This window comes from Galleria mellonella, unplaced genomic scaffold, assembly GCF_026898425.1.
Source record: "Galleria mellonella isolate WM207_F2 unplaced genomic scaffold, CSIRO_AGI_GalMel_v1 utg139, whole genome shotgun sequence".
Taxonomy (NCBI): domain Eukaryota; kingdom Metazoa; phylum Arthropoda; class Insecta; order Lepidoptera; family Pyralidae; genus Galleria; species Galleria mellonella.
In genome coordinates, this window is record NW_026441995.1 from 1,257,404 (window position 1) to 1,276,886 (window position 19,483).

General features: G+C 38.8%; 1 protein-coding gene across 1 annotated transcript in view; it reads right to left on the reverse strand.

Moving 5' to 3' along the window:
* LOC116412985 (dynein axonemal heavy chain 3) overlaps positions 1-19,483 on the reverse strand; it is a 62,804-nt gene that overhangs the window by 13,633 nt on the left and 29,688 nt on the right. Inside the window, exons 37-60 of the mRNA XM_052903393.1 lie at positions 19,084-19,227; positions 17,961-18,146; positions 17,124-17,350; positions 16,328-16,508; positions 15,859-16,006; positions 15,440-15,528; positions 14,477-14,590; positions 13,337-13,462; positions 12,359-12,519; positions 11,702-11,845; positions 10,357-10,476; positions 9,301-9,466; positions 8,210-8,462; positions 7,227-7,353; positions 6,053-6,164; positions 5,456-5,569; positions 4,780-4,957; positions 4,053-4,157; positions 3,488-3,649; positions 2,896-3,082; positions 1,532-1,652; positions 1,147-1,314; positions 789-1,024; positions 270-453 (exon numbers count right to left, since the gene is read on the reverse strand). Coding sequence (XP_052759353.1) covers positions 270-453; positions 789-1,024; positions 1,147-1,314; positions 1,532-1,652; positions 2,896-3,082; positions 3,488-3,649; positions 4,053-4,157; positions 4,780-4,957; positions 5,456-5,569; positions 6,053-6,164; positions 7,227-7,353; positions 8,210-8,462; positions 9,301-9,466; positions 10,357-10,476; positions 11,702-11,845; positions 12,359-12,519; positions 13,337-13,462; positions 14,477-14,590; positions 15,440-15,528; positions 15,859-16,006; positions 16,328-16,508; positions 17,124-17,350; positions 17,961-18,146; positions 19,084-19,227 — 3,753 coding nt within the window. The remainder of the gene's footprint in view (positions 1-269; positions 454-788; positions 1,025-1,146; positions 1,315-1,531; positions 1,653-2,895; positions 3,083-3,487; positions 3,650-4,052; positions 4,158-4,779; positions 4,958-5,455; positions 5,570-6,052; positions 6,165-7,226; positions 7,354-8,209; positions 8,463-9,300; positions 9,467-10,356; positions 10,477-11,701; positions 11,846-12,358; positions 12,520-13,336; positions 13,463-14,476; positions 14,591-15,439; positions 15,529-15,858; positions 16,007-16,327; positions 16,509-17,123; positions 17,351-17,960; positions 18,147-19,083; positions 19,228-19,483) is intronic.

Below are 19,483 nucleotides of genomic sequence, written 5' to 3' on the forward strand. Positions count from 1 at the left end.
TTCAACTCCCCACTGTCTATTACTGAACATAGACCTCTCTAAACATAGACAGTCAAAAGGAACAGTCCTGATAGACACTTGTATTCGTTCCCTGCGATATTGGGAAACAACTGCTTTAATTCGTTTGGAATTACCACTCAAATATTTTTGCTAATGTAGTCAGTCCGTCACTAATTAAGAACTTTTTAATAATTACCTTAATTACCTATTAATAACGAATTAAAATTTTGAATAATTTAAACATTATACAGTAACGATATCCATCTCACCTGCGGCCTCAAAATGCCGAGAGTTAGAACGAGAGAGAAAATAAGCTTGTCTTTCTCGAACAGGCTCCTACATACGTTCTCGTAAATGCTCTTTGTGAAGTACGCGTTCAAGCTTGAGAGACGCAAATCTAGGTCATCACTTTGAGGCGAGTTCTGGATCGCTTGGTTGTACAAGTTTATAAACCTGCAAAGGATTTCTATTTGTTAAAACTATGCAGTATAGTGGCCAATCAAACTATCTCTTTTACACCACAAATGTATGGGCTGGAGGAATGTTAAGGGGGTTACATTAGAGTAAAGAAAGGTTGCGGTCATTGATCAGTTGGCCGGCTTCTTACTCTAGAAAAAGTTATTGTAACTACCCTACTTTGCTTATAAATATTAAGCGAGTTATAACTTTCTCTTATTATGAGTGCAAACGATAGACATATGCGTCTATGAGACAGACAGAAAGGTAATATAAGAATTCTGCTTTCTTTCGTAAAAGGAGGCTGGTTACTTACGTATGTAGTCACTCACCAATTAAGAGAATACTGATACATAGGATCAATATTGGCCAAATCTGATATGCAGAAGAACAGCACAGAACTGTGCTTGGACACAGGCACATATAGGAGTCGCGCTTCGTCAATCTCCTTCTCAGTGACAGCAGCAGTCGCCTGCTTAGCTTCGATCTCGATCGAAAGCACCTTCGACGATGAGAGGATCTGATTGGCTGATTCGTCTTCTAGAATGTTCCCGGCTGAAGACAGCACCTAGGAAATAACCTTGGTTTTGATGATACGTAAGGAAATATACATGGTAAAGAAGAGAATATCTAAATAATAACTCTATGCCATACACTTAACTACTGAATAAAATACGTTTTCATCAATACCTCTAGAATTTTGTCTTCTATCTCTTTGAGCGTCCGTTTATTGTTTGCTCCCTCAACGATCAGCTGGTTCTTCTTCAGCTCGAGCTCAGGGCGGTCTTGGGCCACCACAATGCCCAGTAATTGATCTTGCAATCCTTGAGGAGTTATCATGAAATTCAGCAATGTTACCTGGTCGCAACAAATAAATGTAAGTAGTTATATAAGACTCTACTGTGCTCATTTCTTTTATAATTTGATATTCAGTAAGTTTGGTTCGATAATACACCACTCGAGATTTTTATTTATGAGTACAGAAGACCTTAAATACTTAATTTTTTGGAGATGGATTGAAAGACTCGCTTTTATTATGATAAAAGTTAATATTGGAAAAGGAAGAAACACTTACTTTGACAGCAATCTCTGGCAAATAGTGCGGATTGCTGAGCCTCGTGGTGATGTAGAACCGGAAGTTATGGTTATACTCTAATATATTATCGCCAAGCTTCAAGCAGTCTATGCCGCCAGATCTGGTCAAGAAAATTGCAGTAGTCACATGAGCAAAATAAAAGAAATTTTAGTTAGAAAGAGTTAGCTTGATGCCTTAGTTGCCCCGATAAGAAATGATTTTTACACTTTATGGAATGGCAAGCTGATCGATCACTTGATGGACAATGGTAAATTTCGTTTATAGACATGAACAGCTCCATGGATGTTACAAAATACATTGAAAACCATATTTCTAAAAACTTGTTATATATTTGGCGACACTTATGATGTTTAATTTCGCTTCCATTAATATGCGTGTTACTGCCAAACCGAAGATTAATCACCACTATTACTACCAGTTGTTGCGTTGGTTTGGTCACTTGGAGGGGATGGATGAAAGAAGAATTACGAAAGAGATTTATCGAGCAAGAAAGAATGGAGATGTCGGTAGGGGCCGCTCTAGACGGACGTATCTTGACCAAATAGGCGACGTGCTGAAGAAGGGCCAAATTAAAAGTAACCGTAACCGGCGAGCGTGTATGAAGAGATTGATGAATGTGAAGGAAGCGAAAGAGGTTTGTTTGAATCGAAGCATTTGGCGTTCCATTGTTTCTGCCTACCCTAATGGGAGACAGGCGTGACAGATATGTATGTATGTATGTATTACTACCAGAAGTTTCACAACTTTCCATATTAGCCATTAATCTATGATTACCAAGAGTGGTAGTCCATCCTTCAGGTCCAACCACGCATATTCTCCGACAAATGTTTTACCTCTAAACAAGTCATCTTCAGGCAAATTATTGATCGCTGCTCGGAGCTTACTGTTAACTGTTCGACACCCAAACTGTGAAAGACTAATTTTCGACCGATTGATACACACATACTAATGGTACTGAGATTAAACAAAATAATTATGATGAAATAACCAGTCAACTATTGAGGACAGAAGGGGAAAAATGTTGGGACACTTGATACGACATGACGAACTTATGAACATTATAATAGAAAGTAAGATAGAAGGAAGAAGGGGGAGAGGGAGACCGAGACATAGTTACATCAGGCAGATCAAGGAAGGAGTTGGTGTCGTGTCGTATCAAGAGGTGAAGAGACTCGCTGAAAATCGTAGTGAGTGGCAAGAGCTCCACCGACAAGAGCGCAGCTCTTAAATGGATAGATAGATAGAACCAGTGATGTCGACATCCGCAAGATGTCACCTAGTTCAGTAAAATAATAATAAGAAAATTACAATTTTATAACACACTTGTCTTTGTCTGTGATTACCTGAAGATGTTTCTCAAAAGTACTGGTTCGAGTACAGCATCGAGCTGTTCCCGAATGTTCTCGAGTATGACGGGCAGGCCCATCTGTATCGCGTTCTCCAATGTGCGTATATAATTCGAGTCAGTCAGCTTTATAACCTTCAGCTGGTTTTCACGTTCCATGTTCTTTACCCATTTGTTGGCTTGTTCTATATAGTGTAAATAAAAAAAAACTTACTTATAAATATTTATTTAGGATATTTGTATATTTCATAATTTTTGTCAAAAGGTAATTTATGTAATAAATCATTATGATTATAATGATTACACGTAAGTTAAACCGGTAGTTATTAAACTACCGATTTAACTTACGTGTAATTCGGTCAAGAAAGCTCGGCTAGTTTCAGGACTATTCGGGATCCTTAATCTTGAGCGGCTGTCACGAGTAGAGCTTTCTCGACCAAATTATGAATAATATCTGAATATAAATAATATCTATTTAGAAGCCTTGATATTGGATACCATTAGTAAAGGAGTACCATTCTATCTATATCCTTAAAAAAAATCCTTTCCTATCTTCATTTATTGAAATACAACCTTTTCTGATAAGTTACCTTGCGGATCAATCATGAGCGGCCACCGTCGCGACTTCTCGACGATGATCCCGTTTTCGATGGAGAACGCGTCGACCGGCAGCCCGGCGATGTTCCACGCTCGAATCACTACAGGCTCACCCAGGGTCGTGATCAGGGAGAAGGAGTCCGAGCATGGAATATCTAGATACAATGCCATCATCACCTAAACATTAATGGGATTTAATGTCCTCATACTAGACATCTCTTTACAACAACTGACTTAATAATGTGGTGTCAGAGAGCACTTCATAATGTTTTTATATTTATTTATTTGCGGTTATCTTACTCTAATGTGAGTGTGCGAGTGTGTATGTAAGTATATTTAATATTTTCTTATAAAAAATAATATAAGAACTAGAAAAACATGCCTATAATTGCAAATAAATTAAATCTCTATTTGTCTTCACAAAGATCCTTTTCCGGGTAAACATATCTCGTTTTACTCTTCCCTTAAATCTTGTCTCATACACTGGTTTTGGGGACTCTTGATACCTTTCAAACTCAATGAAATTTTACGAGAAAAACTAATTAAAAATAAACTTACTCAATTCCCTGGTGCGTGTATTCCACATCTGTATAATCTCTCTTCTATAGTTGACCGTGTACGGCCCCAAGTATGCTATAAAGCCCGCTGATAGTAAAACATCACCTGAGACCAAAATTTTCTGCTGAGATTTGTTTAAAAGATTAGAGCAAAGGATTTTGAACTTTTTGAGCCAGGTGCTTAAGTTCAATACTGGACCATTATTACACATATTATCTGAATGGATATTATATACAGAGAAATATATCTTACCTACTGAAAGTTTGCTATAGTTAATCAGTTTACAGATTACTCTCAACCCATCCCCAAAATCACTAGTTATACTAGGGTACCCAGCATTGAACCCAGAACCTTCAGCACTATGGCGTGACGAGGAACACCATGTAATTTTTAGCCGGTAAGAGTCCGACAGTATTCACACGCATCTTCCGGCGTGTGTGAATCTGCATGACGCATTTTCCACATGTAAGAAAAGGGTACCCAGCAATACTAATAGAGGATTGTTAACAATGGGAGACTAGCCACTCATTGCTAGGAATGTATCTTGTTAGATCAACTTGTACATGGTCCAATTCTGAAGACCATCAAAGTTAATTATTGATACATTCGTCACAACGACTCACTGACTTTGTCCATATTAGTTATCACTCACTAATACACTGCCAGTATATACGAATAGCATAGGTGAGGTAGCCAATGTATGACACAAAGTCCATACAATCTTTACCTATAATGTTATTAAGTAAATCCTGCAACTGCCTCGCGAGTTCGGTCCAGCGCGCCTTCTCGCCGCCCAGTCCGCCTATCAGCTGCTCAGCTCGTGCAAGCTTCGTCGAACACAGATCGATTTCGTCCTCTAGACCCTTCTTCTTTCGAGTCATTTCCGCAAACTCATCGTTTAAGGCCTGGCGATCAACTGGATTCGTAATTTTTTTTAATGGGTGAAAGTGGAATGATATCCCCGCTCGCGCTATCGGTATACACCGACGAGGCACCAGTAGAAGATGATAGATAAGAATAAAGGCAGATCGGTTGACCCATCATGATGAATTCGACAAGAATTAACCATGATGGTTTCCAAGGGGACCTGGATGTCAACCTCAAAAGGTATATTGCTAGCAATGGGGCTATTAGACCTCATTGCTAACAATCCCTTTCCCCCGGATTCATAAACTAGGAGGTCAATGAAAATATGAAGAAGATATGAAGCCGTTTCCAACCATATAAGCATGCTTTCCCAGCATAAACATGCTGGGAATATAATACGGCTTCACATTTTATCGAATATTACTGTTGCAGGTTTAAATTAATTTAAGTCGTAGGTTAATTTCGTTGAAAACAATATCTGATAAATATCTCGAATGATACTGATGAAATTATACAATACGGAGAATTATTCTGACCTGTAACTTGTCGAGCACGCCCTGCAGTTGGGCTCGCTTCTCGTTGAGCGTATTCATTTGCATCTGCAACTCGGCCTCTGCTTCCGCTAATGCTGCCTTTTTCGGTGCCACTACCTAGAGATGACAAGATAGATTTTAGGACTTTCACCTCTGTCCCATTCATGTTTTTACCGTGAAGCAGTTGTGTTTGCATGGCATGGGATATGGCAGTGAATTTACAGAGTACAAAGTAATAGCACCTGAGTTCTCAGAAATAGCAATGCATGGGAGGTATCATGGGCGAAACAGTATACTCTGTTATGTCCATGGTACTGCTCTTGTCTATAGGCGCCGATAACGTCAGCTTGTTTGCCATTCTAAATAGCACAAAAAAATGTCAAGCGTGGCAACTACTAGCAACACTCCCCCAATAAGGGAAAATCTGAAAGTATGATGATGATATTCTATACGTGAGTTATTTTACAGTAAATTACAAGAGTGTTACCATATGTAAGCCCCTTTTTCACCCTTTGAAGCACAGAACCCTAAACAAATGAAATCACAACAATGTCGACTAGGAACATTATAATATCTTCCAGGACTACCTTCGGCGCTTACCTTAATGACTCGGTCGTACACGTCCATGGCTCTCACCCAGCGGCAGAGACCCTCACAGGCGGACGACACTTTAGCTATCACCACCGGATCAAACTCTCGGTCTGGGATGTACCTGTACAGGTCCAGTTACATGTGGCGGGGGTGGGGGAGAGTATAATTAATAGCGGGGACTGGTGGCCCCATGGCTTGCAACACCCTGTTTAAAGATTGATAATGAAATGGCAACCCCGCTGCGCTAATGGTATACGATGGAAAGATACCAGTGAGAGATAATTAATGAAGATGAAAAAGCAGATCAGTTAGCCTATCGTGATGAATTCACCTGGAATGAAACACGGTAGTTTCCACAGGGGACCACGACAAGGACGACCTGGCAAGGTATATTGCCAGCAATGGGGAAGCTAGACTCCATCACTAACAATCCCTCCCCCACTTCAACTTCCACACAACACAAACAAACTAGGGGCGGGCAACATATAGCAATATCTATATACCAGTGCAATAATGAATACATTAAAAGTCTGTTATCCAAAAAATAATATTGGATAACAGACTTTTAACTCTATTATGTCCATGGTACTGCTCATGTCTATAGGCGACGGTTACCACTTTCCATCAGGTGGACCGTCAGCTTGTTTGCCACTCTAAGTTGCATAAAAACTAAATAAAAATTAATCTATTTGAAAATAGATATCCGACCGGTATGGACGATATCGTAATGGGTGATGACCTTGTTTCCGCCATCAATGTCCAGAGGAACCCAATATATAGATATCGGATTGGTATATTACCTATGCCTAATACAAACATTTGTTTGTCTGTTTATATTGCTCAGGACATGTTACATACATGTATTATGATAATTACGCAAGTATTAAAAAGGTTTATTTACGTGGACGTAGAATAAGCTACCCCATTCCTATCCCGTGGGTGTCGTAAGAGGCAACTAAGGGACGGCAAGGGATGAGCAGCAGCGTCCCTTTAAAAACATCTCTAAAGCCTAACTGCAGTTGCCAATCCGCCTACCAAGCGTGGCAACTACTGGCAAAGTTCTAGGGAGAGGCTTTTTTAGGTTTTTTAGGTCGTTTTATATATTTTATGTAATATTTATTTTATTAATGTATTAATTTGTAATCTGTTACCTTGCTATAAACAAATTAATAAATAATCATACTTGTCTCTTATCTTCTTCATGATGGCAGGTGCAATATTGTCCTTGTCGTAATTCTTCAGACTCTCTAAGAATTTCATGTCGCCGAGCATCTTCTGTGATGGACCCCAGAAATCTTCGTACGGTTTGCCTTAACAACAATAGACAAGAACTTATTTGTATTTAGGAAATGAAATTTTCTAAATTGACTCAATTAAAACTGTCATGGCATAATGTCATACAGGGTGCATGACACCCAAATGTTCGTTGTATTTACTCATGCAATATCCCAATTTAAGGATTAGACCATAGGTATAATTATTTGGGACTTATTTATTAAACAAAAAAGGAAATTTTAAGAAAATAGTACTGGCTCCTCTAAAGTCAAAAGATAAACTGGAAAAATTAGATTGCAACAAATAACAACAAACATATACAGTAAAAAGAGATTAAACAATGCATATACAAAAAAAAGCAAAATGCCATAGTAACACAAAATGGTCAGTTTATTGTTTTGCTTATTTTATTTTTTTGTTTTTCAATAATAGAAAAACAAATATAATGTGCTTGCAATTACTTGCCTTATTTACATACGAAAAGTCTTCTGACGTTAATACATAACAGAAGACCTTGACTCCTAGATTTTCTTTTTAAAATACCAATAAATATTAGTTTAACTATATATATTATAAGTAGTATTTATGTGTTATATGTGTATTTCTTATGTATAATTATTTCAGTATGTTGCTTTAATTATGTCACATATTTTTCACTACATCTGCCCTTCATACGCTTTCTGTTTTTACCTAATGGTTAGCTGGTAGAGAATGCCATATGGCATTAAGTTCGCCACTTATACAAAGTTTTATTGTGCAATAAAGAATAAATAAATACGTTTTATACATATATCATAATAGAGAATGCAAAAGATCTGTACATCTAATTCGTTTTTATTCGTTCACTGTCACTAATCCTATTTTCATCATCATTTTTATAAAGTAACATACCATTAGGATCCATTTTCCTATCACCCTTGATTCCTTTCATTACACACACGGCTTCCATGACCAGTTTTACTCCAGCTGGTGGGTTCTTCATGGACTTCACCAGGGTGATGTCAGCTGGCTTCAGAGTGTTCAGAGCATCTAAAGCCGCTTGCAACGCCGGTACAGCTTCTGCCAGATCTGATTCGCAGTCGTCTTTTATGGCTTGAGCTGCTGCGGCTGCTTCGTTAGCGAGAGCTTCGTCGGCGCCTACGATCTGTGAAGACAAACAAAGAACACAACACTAGAACTGGATCGAAATATGTAGAATTAGAGTACAGAGAACAACGCATTTGCTCGAAATAAAATTAAGGAATAATTTACATTTATACGCTTGATCACTTAAGAGAAACAAATCCTGTATTTCAATGTTAAGGTACGTTAAGCAAACCTGTTTCAAGTTGGCGAAGATGTCATGTACCTAACACAAAAATCAAATAAATATTTCTTTTGGATACCGCTTAAAAACAATCAAGCGAGTACTGGTCACGTAAAAAACTTTTTAAATAAGTTTTAATGATTTCAGCTCAACACTACAAAAACATAACATGACTTATTAGAATAATAACTGTAATTAAAAAAGTAATAAATTTTGTCAATGTTATTTATGAATATTATGACTATATTATTTTATTAACTGTAAAAAGAACATTTATAAACTTATGTGATGGTAAATATTGGTGAACAATTGTAATTAATTTTAAGATCTGCTACTGGCAATCGCCAATATTTAGTAAATGAAATTAATCCATTCATTCAAGCTAACATGGTCTTGTAACAGCTGTCAATACATTATTTAATACCTGTATATAAAATAAAGCAATGTTCCATTTTGGGGGCATATATTTGTGAAAATAAAATAATGATTGAAATTGTTAGATTCATTTATTTCATTTGGTATGATAATGCAAAAAAGGCGGGAGTCACTACAAGATGGCGGCTCGAGTAGCCGCCATCTTGTCATGACTCCCTACTAGAAATAATGTAATTAATAAATTAACAACCAAGTATTAACTATCATGTGTCAGATTCGAAATGTAAACAAACAATGTTACCTCCTTTTGTTTTTCAACGACCACCGTGTCCTGTTCGATTTTGATCATGAGCTTCTCCGTCTTGTCAGAGGTCTCAACGAGTTGAGGCTGCAGATCTATTAGGTTCTGCTGCATCACGGCCACTTGTCCCGCTGCGAAGTCTAATTGTTCCAGTCCTGTTTCATATCTAGACGGAAAAAAACATCGAATGATACTCGTAAGCTCATAGCTATAGGTACATAATTCATTAAACAATTTTGTTAAAAAGTAAAAATATAACACGAAAAGGCGTATGTAAGAGTACGGAAAGGCTGACCTCGTTGACATTCGTATTCTTCTTACTCAACTTCTACTCATCCTCATTTTTAGTAGGAGAAGGATAAGCAAGCTGAAGTGGCAATGGGCTGGTCACATAGCTCAAAGAACATACAACCGATGGGGAAGAAAGGTTCTTGAGTGGCAACCCTAAACGGCCAAACACAGTGTAGGATGACACCAATTAGATGGAGTGACGACCTCAAATGCATTACAGAGAATCAGTGGTAGAGTGTAGGCGGCTCAGGACCGTTTCTTATTGCAGTCTATGGGTGAGGCCTATGTTGAGCAATGGTCGGATTGTGGCTGAGATGATAAACTTATGAACTTCTACTACTATCTTCCATTTACAGAACACTGGCATCACGAAAAAATTCTCAAAATAAATCCATCCACGAAGTTGCTAACATATTAATAGTTGGCTAACATCCCCTTCTGGGAGGTAGGGATTGTTACTGATTGTGTAATACGGACTACCAGTCTCATTACTAGCAATATACTCTATCAGGTCGACCTCAACGTGGTTCCCCCTAGAAATCACCGTGCTGATTTCCAGATGTGTTCATCATGATGACCTGCCTTTTCATTCTGACCTATCATCCTTCACTGGTACCCGTCAGCGTATACCGTTAGCGCAAGCGGGGTTACCATTGCATTGTCATTCATTAAAAAAAATATCACCTTAGGGTAGAGACAGCAGACTCATGCTCAGAAGTTATTGTGATGAATTATTAAGGTTATAATGACTTTATGATCACTCACCGTATCCTAGCTTTAGTTATCTGGTCCACCTTGAGCGCGTACAAATTCTGAAAGGCCTTGATCAGCTCGAGGTAACTTGTGGGAGTGACATACACTTTCCGCTTTTGTTCAGAATAAAATCTGCAAAATAAATAAGCAAGCAATCAGTAAGCAAAGAATAAATGTCCGGGATTGATTAGGTTATAATAAGCGAATCGCTTTATGAATCTGTCATTGACTGTTATACCTCTCTACTTATAAAATTTTTTTTATACAACTTAGAATGGCAAACAAGCTGACGATCCACCTGATGGAAAGTGGTAACCGTCGCCTATAGACATGAGCAGTACCATGGACATAACAGAGTATACTGATTCACCCATGATACCCCCCATGCGTTGCCATTCCTGAGGACTCAGGTGTTATTCCTCTGTACCCAGTAAATTCACGCCATATCCCACCCTTCAAACCGAAACACAGCCATGCAAATATAACATCTCTTGTCATTGTAGGTATTTGGCGTTTTATTTTATTTATTTATAGCATAATAACAGAATATTTGTTTTTGTCAAGAATTCTCGCGGTAGCTTTTGGCTTTTGGCCACAATAGAATATCAGTATTTTGCTCTTTTAAGGGTAAAGCAATAAACTGAGTTGTGACCATTTTGTGTTACTGTGGCACACTCACGATAAATTATGTTGCCTCTTTTATGTACTTTCCTTTTTTTTCTATATGTATTATTTTATTTCTTTTGTTAAGTATACACCAATACCTGTTATTATTTGTGTGTTGTAAATGATGCAAATAAATTATGTATCTATCTATCTAATTCAAATCAGTATATTAATGTAATACATAATACAGCGACAAATTTTGTATTCTACTTTGATGTTTTGTGATCAGTTTTTAGGTAATTTACAAATTAATATATATTTGGCTTTCTCTATGGATTGTACAACATAAAACTAATCTTGTATTACTACCATTATTATTTCAGCCATTAACTATCCACTATTGAACATAAGCCTTCCCCATAAGGGGAGTTTTGCCCGTACTTGCTACGCTTGGCAGGCGGGTTGGCAACCGCAGTTAGGCTTTTAGAGATGTTTTAAGAGGGATGCTGCTGCCCATCCTTCGCGCTCCCTTAGTCGCCTCTTACGACAGTCACGGCAAAGGAAGGGGTAGCCCATTCTATGCCAGAGCACACACGACAATCTTGTACGAACCCGACAAAATATAACATCATAAATGAGAAACAAATGTGACCGTTTAAAAAAAAAATAGTAGGAGCTATATACCATGTAATTTTTTTAAGTAATGTTAAATTGCACTGTATTAAAAAACAAGATTCAGTAATGCAAGAACCTGTCGCTAAGTTGCACGACGGTCATGTGGAACAATTGACACATCTCGACGCAGGCTGTACACAGATCCTCGTCGACACTCTCTATCCTCGAGATGAACATGGACGCAACGCGTTCCAGAGCCTCCGGCGGCCAAGCTGTGAACCTGCACATCATTTGGTCTTCTAACTAATTTGCTAAGTTACAGAATTAAAACTTGCACCTTAAGTTTTAATACTGTAAAGTCGAAGCGTTGGAAGATTAAACTTTTATAACCAAATATTTAAGTAAGAGGGAATCTGATTTAAAATTTAATTGAAGGAACATATTAATCATTGCAAGATATGTAACTATTTCCTCTTATTTTTTATTAAATCTTAAAATATCCTGTTAAAGTTTATGTTTAGGGAATACATGATAGATAACTAGGTATCACTAAAATAGTCGACTCTATAGGGTATATTCCTAGTCCCTATTATTAACAATCTATTCTCCCGCCACTCTATAAGGTCAACCTCCACGTGTTTCCTCTGGAAATCATTCTAGTTAATTCCATCCCGATGGGTTAACTGACCTACATTTTCATCCTTACCTATCATCCTTTACTGAAGCTCCTCCAGCTTAAACCATTAGCGCAGTTAGGGTTGACATTCTATTACAACCCATTAAAAAAACTCACCAATCAATAGTACAACAGTTGATGAGAGACGGGAACATTCGGAGGCGATTCCTGAAGGAGTCACCGATGGGCGACATGGCCATTACTACGCGGAGATTCGCCTTCACGCGCTCCACGTAGAAACCGAACATCGCTAGAGGAGTTGTTTCTATCTTTTTGCCCTGTTAATAATAAAAAATAGTTGCTATTTAGAATAATAATCCGAACAAAGAATGCTTCTGCATTTCGTTTTAGCCATCATTCATTTAGTCTTTGTTTCTGTATTTTAACTATGTAAAAAACCAACGTATGTTTGACCTATTTTCAATAGTTTATGTCCATCATACATATTAAAAGCTAGTATTCATTCATCAAAATCCATTAGGAATGTTTACAAAAATTTGCATATACGAGTATATTTAAGTCCAGTAATAAATTTACAAACCTTACTCCAATTATCGACTCTGAGGTATCTGAGGCAACGATATTATAACATAGATCCTAGAGAAAGCTAAATATATCCACACATCACCATATTATCGCCATAAAAACAAATAAACGCCTTATTATCAGGAACGAGATAGGAGAATATAAAAACATATAACCTCTGTCCCATTCGTGTTTCAACCGTGAAGCAGTTGTGTTTGCATGGCTGTGTTTCGGTTTGAAGGGTGGCGTATATGGCGTGAATTTACTGGGTACAGAGGAATAACACCCGAGTCCTCAGGAATAACAACACATGGGGGGTATCATAGGCGAAACAGTGTACTCTGTTATGTCCATGGTACTGCACATGTCTATAGGCGACGGTTATCACTTTCCATCAGGTGGATCGTCAGCTTGTTTGCCATTCTAAGTTGTATAAAAAAAGAATATTCACTTTTTTAACTTAACCATCTATAGCAGTTCTTCACGCGTCGTCCATCTGTCTAGGCTTCACCAATTGCATCCACCTGTTTACTTTTAAGAACGTAAAGTTTAGACGTTTATGCAACTCACGGACTCCCTGACGGCGGTCTGCATCTTGTCTAGGATCTCGACCTTCTCGTCCATACCGTACAAGTTAGGGATATCGCCGGTGTTCAGAAGCATATTAATGTCTTCAACCATGCCCTCGTACATTATCTGGACAGAAAATGTAAATTTGTCACGTGCAGAAAAAACTCGTCGACGAAAAATACAAAGTCACACTTTTGGATCTCTACGTTCGCCCATTAGTGCATAGACCATAGAATTGCTTCAGTCCTGACACTTATTTCTCATACTTCCTCTTTATTTACGGCGTTCCTAATTCATAGGTATTCCTTTATCGGGATATTTTCTCCAATTGAATGAAATAAATAATTTATTCAAAGAATCATGCGACTCACAGAGTAGCATACAAAACAAGAACAAAACAAACAAAAAAAAACGATAGTATGCAAAATAAAACGCATATACCTTTTTTCTGCTCAATTTTTTTTATGCAACTAAGAATGGCAAACAAGCCAACGGCCCACCTGATGGAAAGTGGTAACCGTAGCCTAAAGACATGAGCAGTAACAATGACAAAACAGAGTATCCTGTTTCGCCCATGATACTCTCATACATTGCCATTCCTGAGGACTCAGGTGTTATTCCTCTGTATCTTGTAAATTCACTGTCTCTATCCCACCCTTCAAACCGAAACCCAGCTCAATTGAAGCCTAAATTTAAAAAGATACAGGTGTGTGCGAATGTACATTCTTGTGCGTGTGTATATTGCAACGTTCTGTAAAGTAAATCTGTGCTCGGCACATTGCTGCAATTGTTTTTTATACTACTTACAAAAGAAAGATGTCAAAAAGATCCATAGTCCAGCGTGATAAAGTAATGTCTGAACATATTTGCAAACTTGCATGTTTATTACATTAGTATAATTAGATACGGCAGTGAGATTTCAAGATATGGAAACTAACTCCTTAGTTCTCAGGAGTGGCAGGCAACACCTGATGACTATCACAATATACGTCAGCAGTGGCACTTTATGTGCCACTGCTGACTGGATGCTGTTCATGTCATTAGGCGACAATTGTTACCTCTCATCAGATGGATCTTAGACGACCAATTAGTAGAATATTCAAAGTTGTATAAAAGAATCATGATCATCATATTCTCTACCTGGTTGTCAGCAAAGAGGAACACGACCGGTTTCCCGATGATGCCGGCCTTCATCAACAGTTTACGTATGTCATCACGCCACTCGTTCTGCCCGTACACGCGGGATATCTCGATCTGTACAAACCAATACAGTTTATCATCACCTTGATATAAATATTGGCCATGTAGTTCCAGGGGGAGAAGAGAGGGCAAGGGATGGGCAGCAGCGTCGCTCTTAAAACATCTCTAAATCCTAACTGCGGTTGCCGATCTGCCTGCTAAGCGTGGCAACTATTGTCGAAACCCCCCATGGAGGAGGCTTATGTTCAGCAGTAGATAATTAAAAGCTGATATAATGATGATGATAAATATCTGGAAGTCATTGGGGGAACGGTTTCTTTCATAGCAATGGAAGCTTTTTTTTATGGGATGATAATAGAATGGCAATCTCGCCTGCGCTAATTGTATATTGCTAGCAATACCCCCCCCCCCTCAGAAATGGAAGTTAGCAGGATCCATTTAGTTTCTTCTGGAAATAATCGTCACGAGCCTCTTCAACTTCATCCTCACCCATCATCGCAGAGACGGGATTATTGTGTTATTTTCATTCATAATTAAACATGCTCTCTAAATTGGCAGAAATGGATAGATAGATAAATAGATACTCTTTATTGTTTTCTCCAAAAGATTACAATAGCAAACTCATTATAGATACAAACAAATTACAAGAAATAATCACAGTGAGAAAACAAATGGATGACCTTATCGCAAAAAGCGATCACTTCCAGACAACCTTGGAATTTTGTACAATCCAGTTAAGGCCAGATAGTGCCATGGTAGTCTGTCAGACCTCATAGTCACTATGAGGCTACGATGGTATATCTGATTATTTCACATGGACTAAAGATATATTTTTCTATAATAAATACAAAATACCACACTGTAATAGGAATAATTTATTACCAAGAGCCAGCATCTGTATACCTGAATGACGTTCATCTCGAGTATGCTGGCGGCCAGTTTGACGGCGCTGCTCCTACCGCTGCCGCCCACACCCACCAGCAGCAGATTACCTGTTTGTACCGTCAACAAGATCAGAACAATGAGAGTACAGAAACAATGTCTTTCACATTTTTACTTACATAATAAGTGTAAAAGTGATTACATCATTAGTGATCGGATCTAGGGCCGCCCTAGACGGACGTATGTCGACTAAATAGGCGACGTGCTGAAGAAGGGCCAAATTAAAAGTACCCGTAACCAAGTGAATCTAAGGTATGGGGGTGAAAGATAGCGAGCTATACGATGGTAGAAGGTGGCCGTGGGCATCGTGCAAATCGTGTCTTGTGAAAGATATCAGATATCGTCTAATTACATTTTTATTTATATTATTACAAGCTCACCGTTGTCTTGCAGCAGGACGCGAGTACACCTCGATATGTGGTCGAGAGCGTAGCGGAACATCACCAAGGACATGGGAGACGAGGACACCACGTTGTACTCCTCTAAATAGTACTCCATTTTCACCGCCATGTCGTCCAAGTCCGTTACCTGATTCATATACACGTTACAAGGATTGATCCATATAACAATTCTCATCATCATATCAGCCTTTAACTGTCTACTGCCGAGCATAAGTCCCCCCCCCCCCCCCCATAAGTAGGGTGTTACCAGTAGTTGTCACATTTGGCAGACGGGTTGGGCAGTTAACCGCAGTTAGGCTTTGATGTTGTTTTAAGAGGGACGCTGCTGCCCATCCTTCGTGCTCCCTTAGTCGCTTCTTACGACACCCACGGGAAAGGAAGGGGTGGCCTATTCTATGCCTGGAACACACGGCGACATATCTATGCATACATATATATAATGCGGTACCTGATCATATATCTTGGGGTCTGCATCTGGCTCCATGTAATTGCCGAAGAATATGTTGGTGGCGTGTTTGTTGGACAGCTTTTCGCCGTCGGGCACGTAGCCCAGCTCGCTCATCACTTGGTCCATGTGTACTCGGAAGTTGCTGTACACCGCTTTGTACACCACATCGAATAGCTTGAGTCTGTCAGCAGAAAGAAAGGAAGAATGAAAGAATTAATTCAAAGAATCATGCGACTCACACAGTAGCATCCAAAACAAGAACAAAACAAACAAATAAACATAACTATACAAAATAAAAAAGCTTCCACCGTTTTCTGCTCAATTGAAATCTAAATTTAAAAATAAACAGCAGGACTACTCTTGAATTTATTTATTATTTTTATTTCACTTAGGAAACAACAAGTTGAACATCGCTCCAAGCGCTACAGCGCTGTTTTTTAGCACAAACCATGGCGTCACAGGTAAGGAGAGTTATATTATATTAATATTATATATCTATACAAACCTATATTATACATATAAAATATATATACGAAAGCTTTAACAAACGCTATTACAAATGTAAATAAAACATAACCCTGATGAGTCCTCAAGAATGACAACGCATGGGGGTATCATTAGCGAAACAATATACTCTGTTATGTCTACGGTACTGCTCATGTCTATAGGCGACGGTTACCACTTTCCATCAGGTGGACCGTCAGCTTGTTTGCCATTCTAAGTTACATACAAAAATGCAGGAGGCTCAAGACAGTTTCTTTTTGCAGCCTTGTACTTTATAATAATGAATGTTTACCTGTCAGCGTCGTCTACGAGACGATCATAGAAGACCCTGTAGGTCTCGTGCACCCAAAGTACTACCAGCTTGTTCAGCTCCTTCATATGCGTGGACGGCACCAGCAGAATGCCCTTGATGACCCTCGCGAAGTCCCGCAAGTTGAACAGGTAGTGGCACTTGCTCGGGGTGGGCAGGAATTGGACCGTTACCGTCTTGTACACCTCCATGGTGGCTGACACCACCGCCTTTAAGTAATCGTTTTGTTTCTTCTTTAATTGATAATAACTGGTATACTAAATCTAGCTGCGGTAGTTGTATACGCGAATGGGGTAACCACTAGTGAAGGATAGAATAAGAGTAAGAATGAAATCAGATTATGTCGTATTTGTCAAGAATTTCTCTAACTTGTTCAACAAATTCAACTTGAACAAGTTGTTGAGCAAAGTTCTCTCTACAAATGGTGTAAATTCTCACTGAATCACTATATATGTACAACTGTTTTAAAGTTTAAAATGTTCTTTAAAAAATTAGTTTATATTCATCCTCATAGCAGCCTTTAACTGTCCACTGCCGAACATAAGCTTTTCCTTAGGGGGTTTTGCCAGTAGTTGCCACGCTTGGCATGCGAATTGCCAACCGTAATTAGGTTAGAGATGTTTTAAAAGGGATACGGCTGTCCATCTCTCGCCTTCCTTAGTCGCCTACAACAGGAAAGGAAGGGATGGCCTATTCTATGCCATAATTATATTACTGCGTGCCTAGTTTATATTACTAGTCAATAAATTGAATGAAAATTAATACATGTGTTTGCTAGAGTTATAAAATAAAAATAAAGTCATCAAAAATTTTGCGTACCTTCGCTTGCCTCACTAAGGTATCAGTGAAACCCTTGGCGAAGTGCCAGTCCATGATAGTTCCGAATATCTTGTTAAGCGTATTGTCTTCGAAGGAGTCTAGCGTGATGAGGAGCATATGACGGGTAAGCCGCGACGAGATCAGGTTTGAACCGCCACCAGGGGGCAACATCGCCGATACGAATAGCTGTAAGGTTTTGAAACAATAAGATGAAAATTCTAAAACATCAAAGTCTAAAGGTTTACCCTCTCGACTTAAATATAACTTTTTGATAGGGCAGAATTCATAAGTGACTTCGCTGTATCAAATCGCAGCTTAAGTCAACTAAGACGCTTAAGCTTAATACTCATTTCCCAATCGCGAACCAAATAATATTGGAAAAAAAACTAAGTGACTTCCAAAAAGCTGTCTAGTTTTCTTGGGACCTTTTATTTTAGGTTAAGGAATTGGGCCTTTTAAGGTAGGGTATTGTCTTTCAATGCTCCCCCTCCCTAGAGCTACGGCCATGCTTAGATAACATAATATTGACAAACAGACTGACAGCTTATCTGATGGGAAGTGGTAATCGTCTTTAGATATGTACAAACCCACGGTATTTTATCAGAGGAACTTGGTGTAAAAGTTGTATGATTAGCTACCTCAGTTCCCCTATGCCAGACCTGTGATATTTTGGTTGGGACGACAGTGTAATGACAGGATATGGTGTCATAACAGTAGTCTGCAAGCATGGTACATTGAGAATACCATACATGACATTGCATTGATGTCCATGGTCCTCCTGCCTATGGGTGATAGTGGTAATTATCACTCGATTGTCATTATAATTATATGCGAACATTCATAATTGTGTACAATTGCGTATCTACTGCTGAACATATAGGCTTCCCCCATAAAAGTGATTTTGCCAGAACTTGCCATGGTTGGCAGACGGGTTGGCAACCGCAGTTAGGCTTTGGTAATGTTTTAAGAAGGGCGCTACTGTCCATCTTTCGACAATTAAGTTCCCTTAGTCATCTCTTACGACACCTACGAGAAATGATGGGGTAATCTATTCTAGGAGCAGTGTAAACTATAGATTTATTGTTACACTGTGTCGGTTATGATATATGAAGATGTGACTGACCACGTCGACGAGCTCCTGTCGCACCATGTCGCGCAAGTCGTACCAGTGGCCGTGGTCAATCCATTGCCGCAGCAGCTCGAGCGGCGGCTGCGCACCCCACTGCTCCTTCTGCGGCATGCTCAGGTCGTCCACGAACAGCACGCACTGTAATCGCATGCCTCCTTTTTTATCTTGTTTTAAGCAACAGCTATGTCAGGCGAAAGTTTAGTTCAATAAATCACCTTTAGATGGCGTATCAAGATTAAACTTACACCAATTTTTATATTTAGATCTTCAAGAATACAACTGTGGTAACCGCCTCTAATTGCAGTAGTTTTTGCGTGATAACCGAACAAATATACAGACAAACAGACAGACAAACAAAATTTTTAAAAATTAAGTGTTTGACTTCTATTGCTAT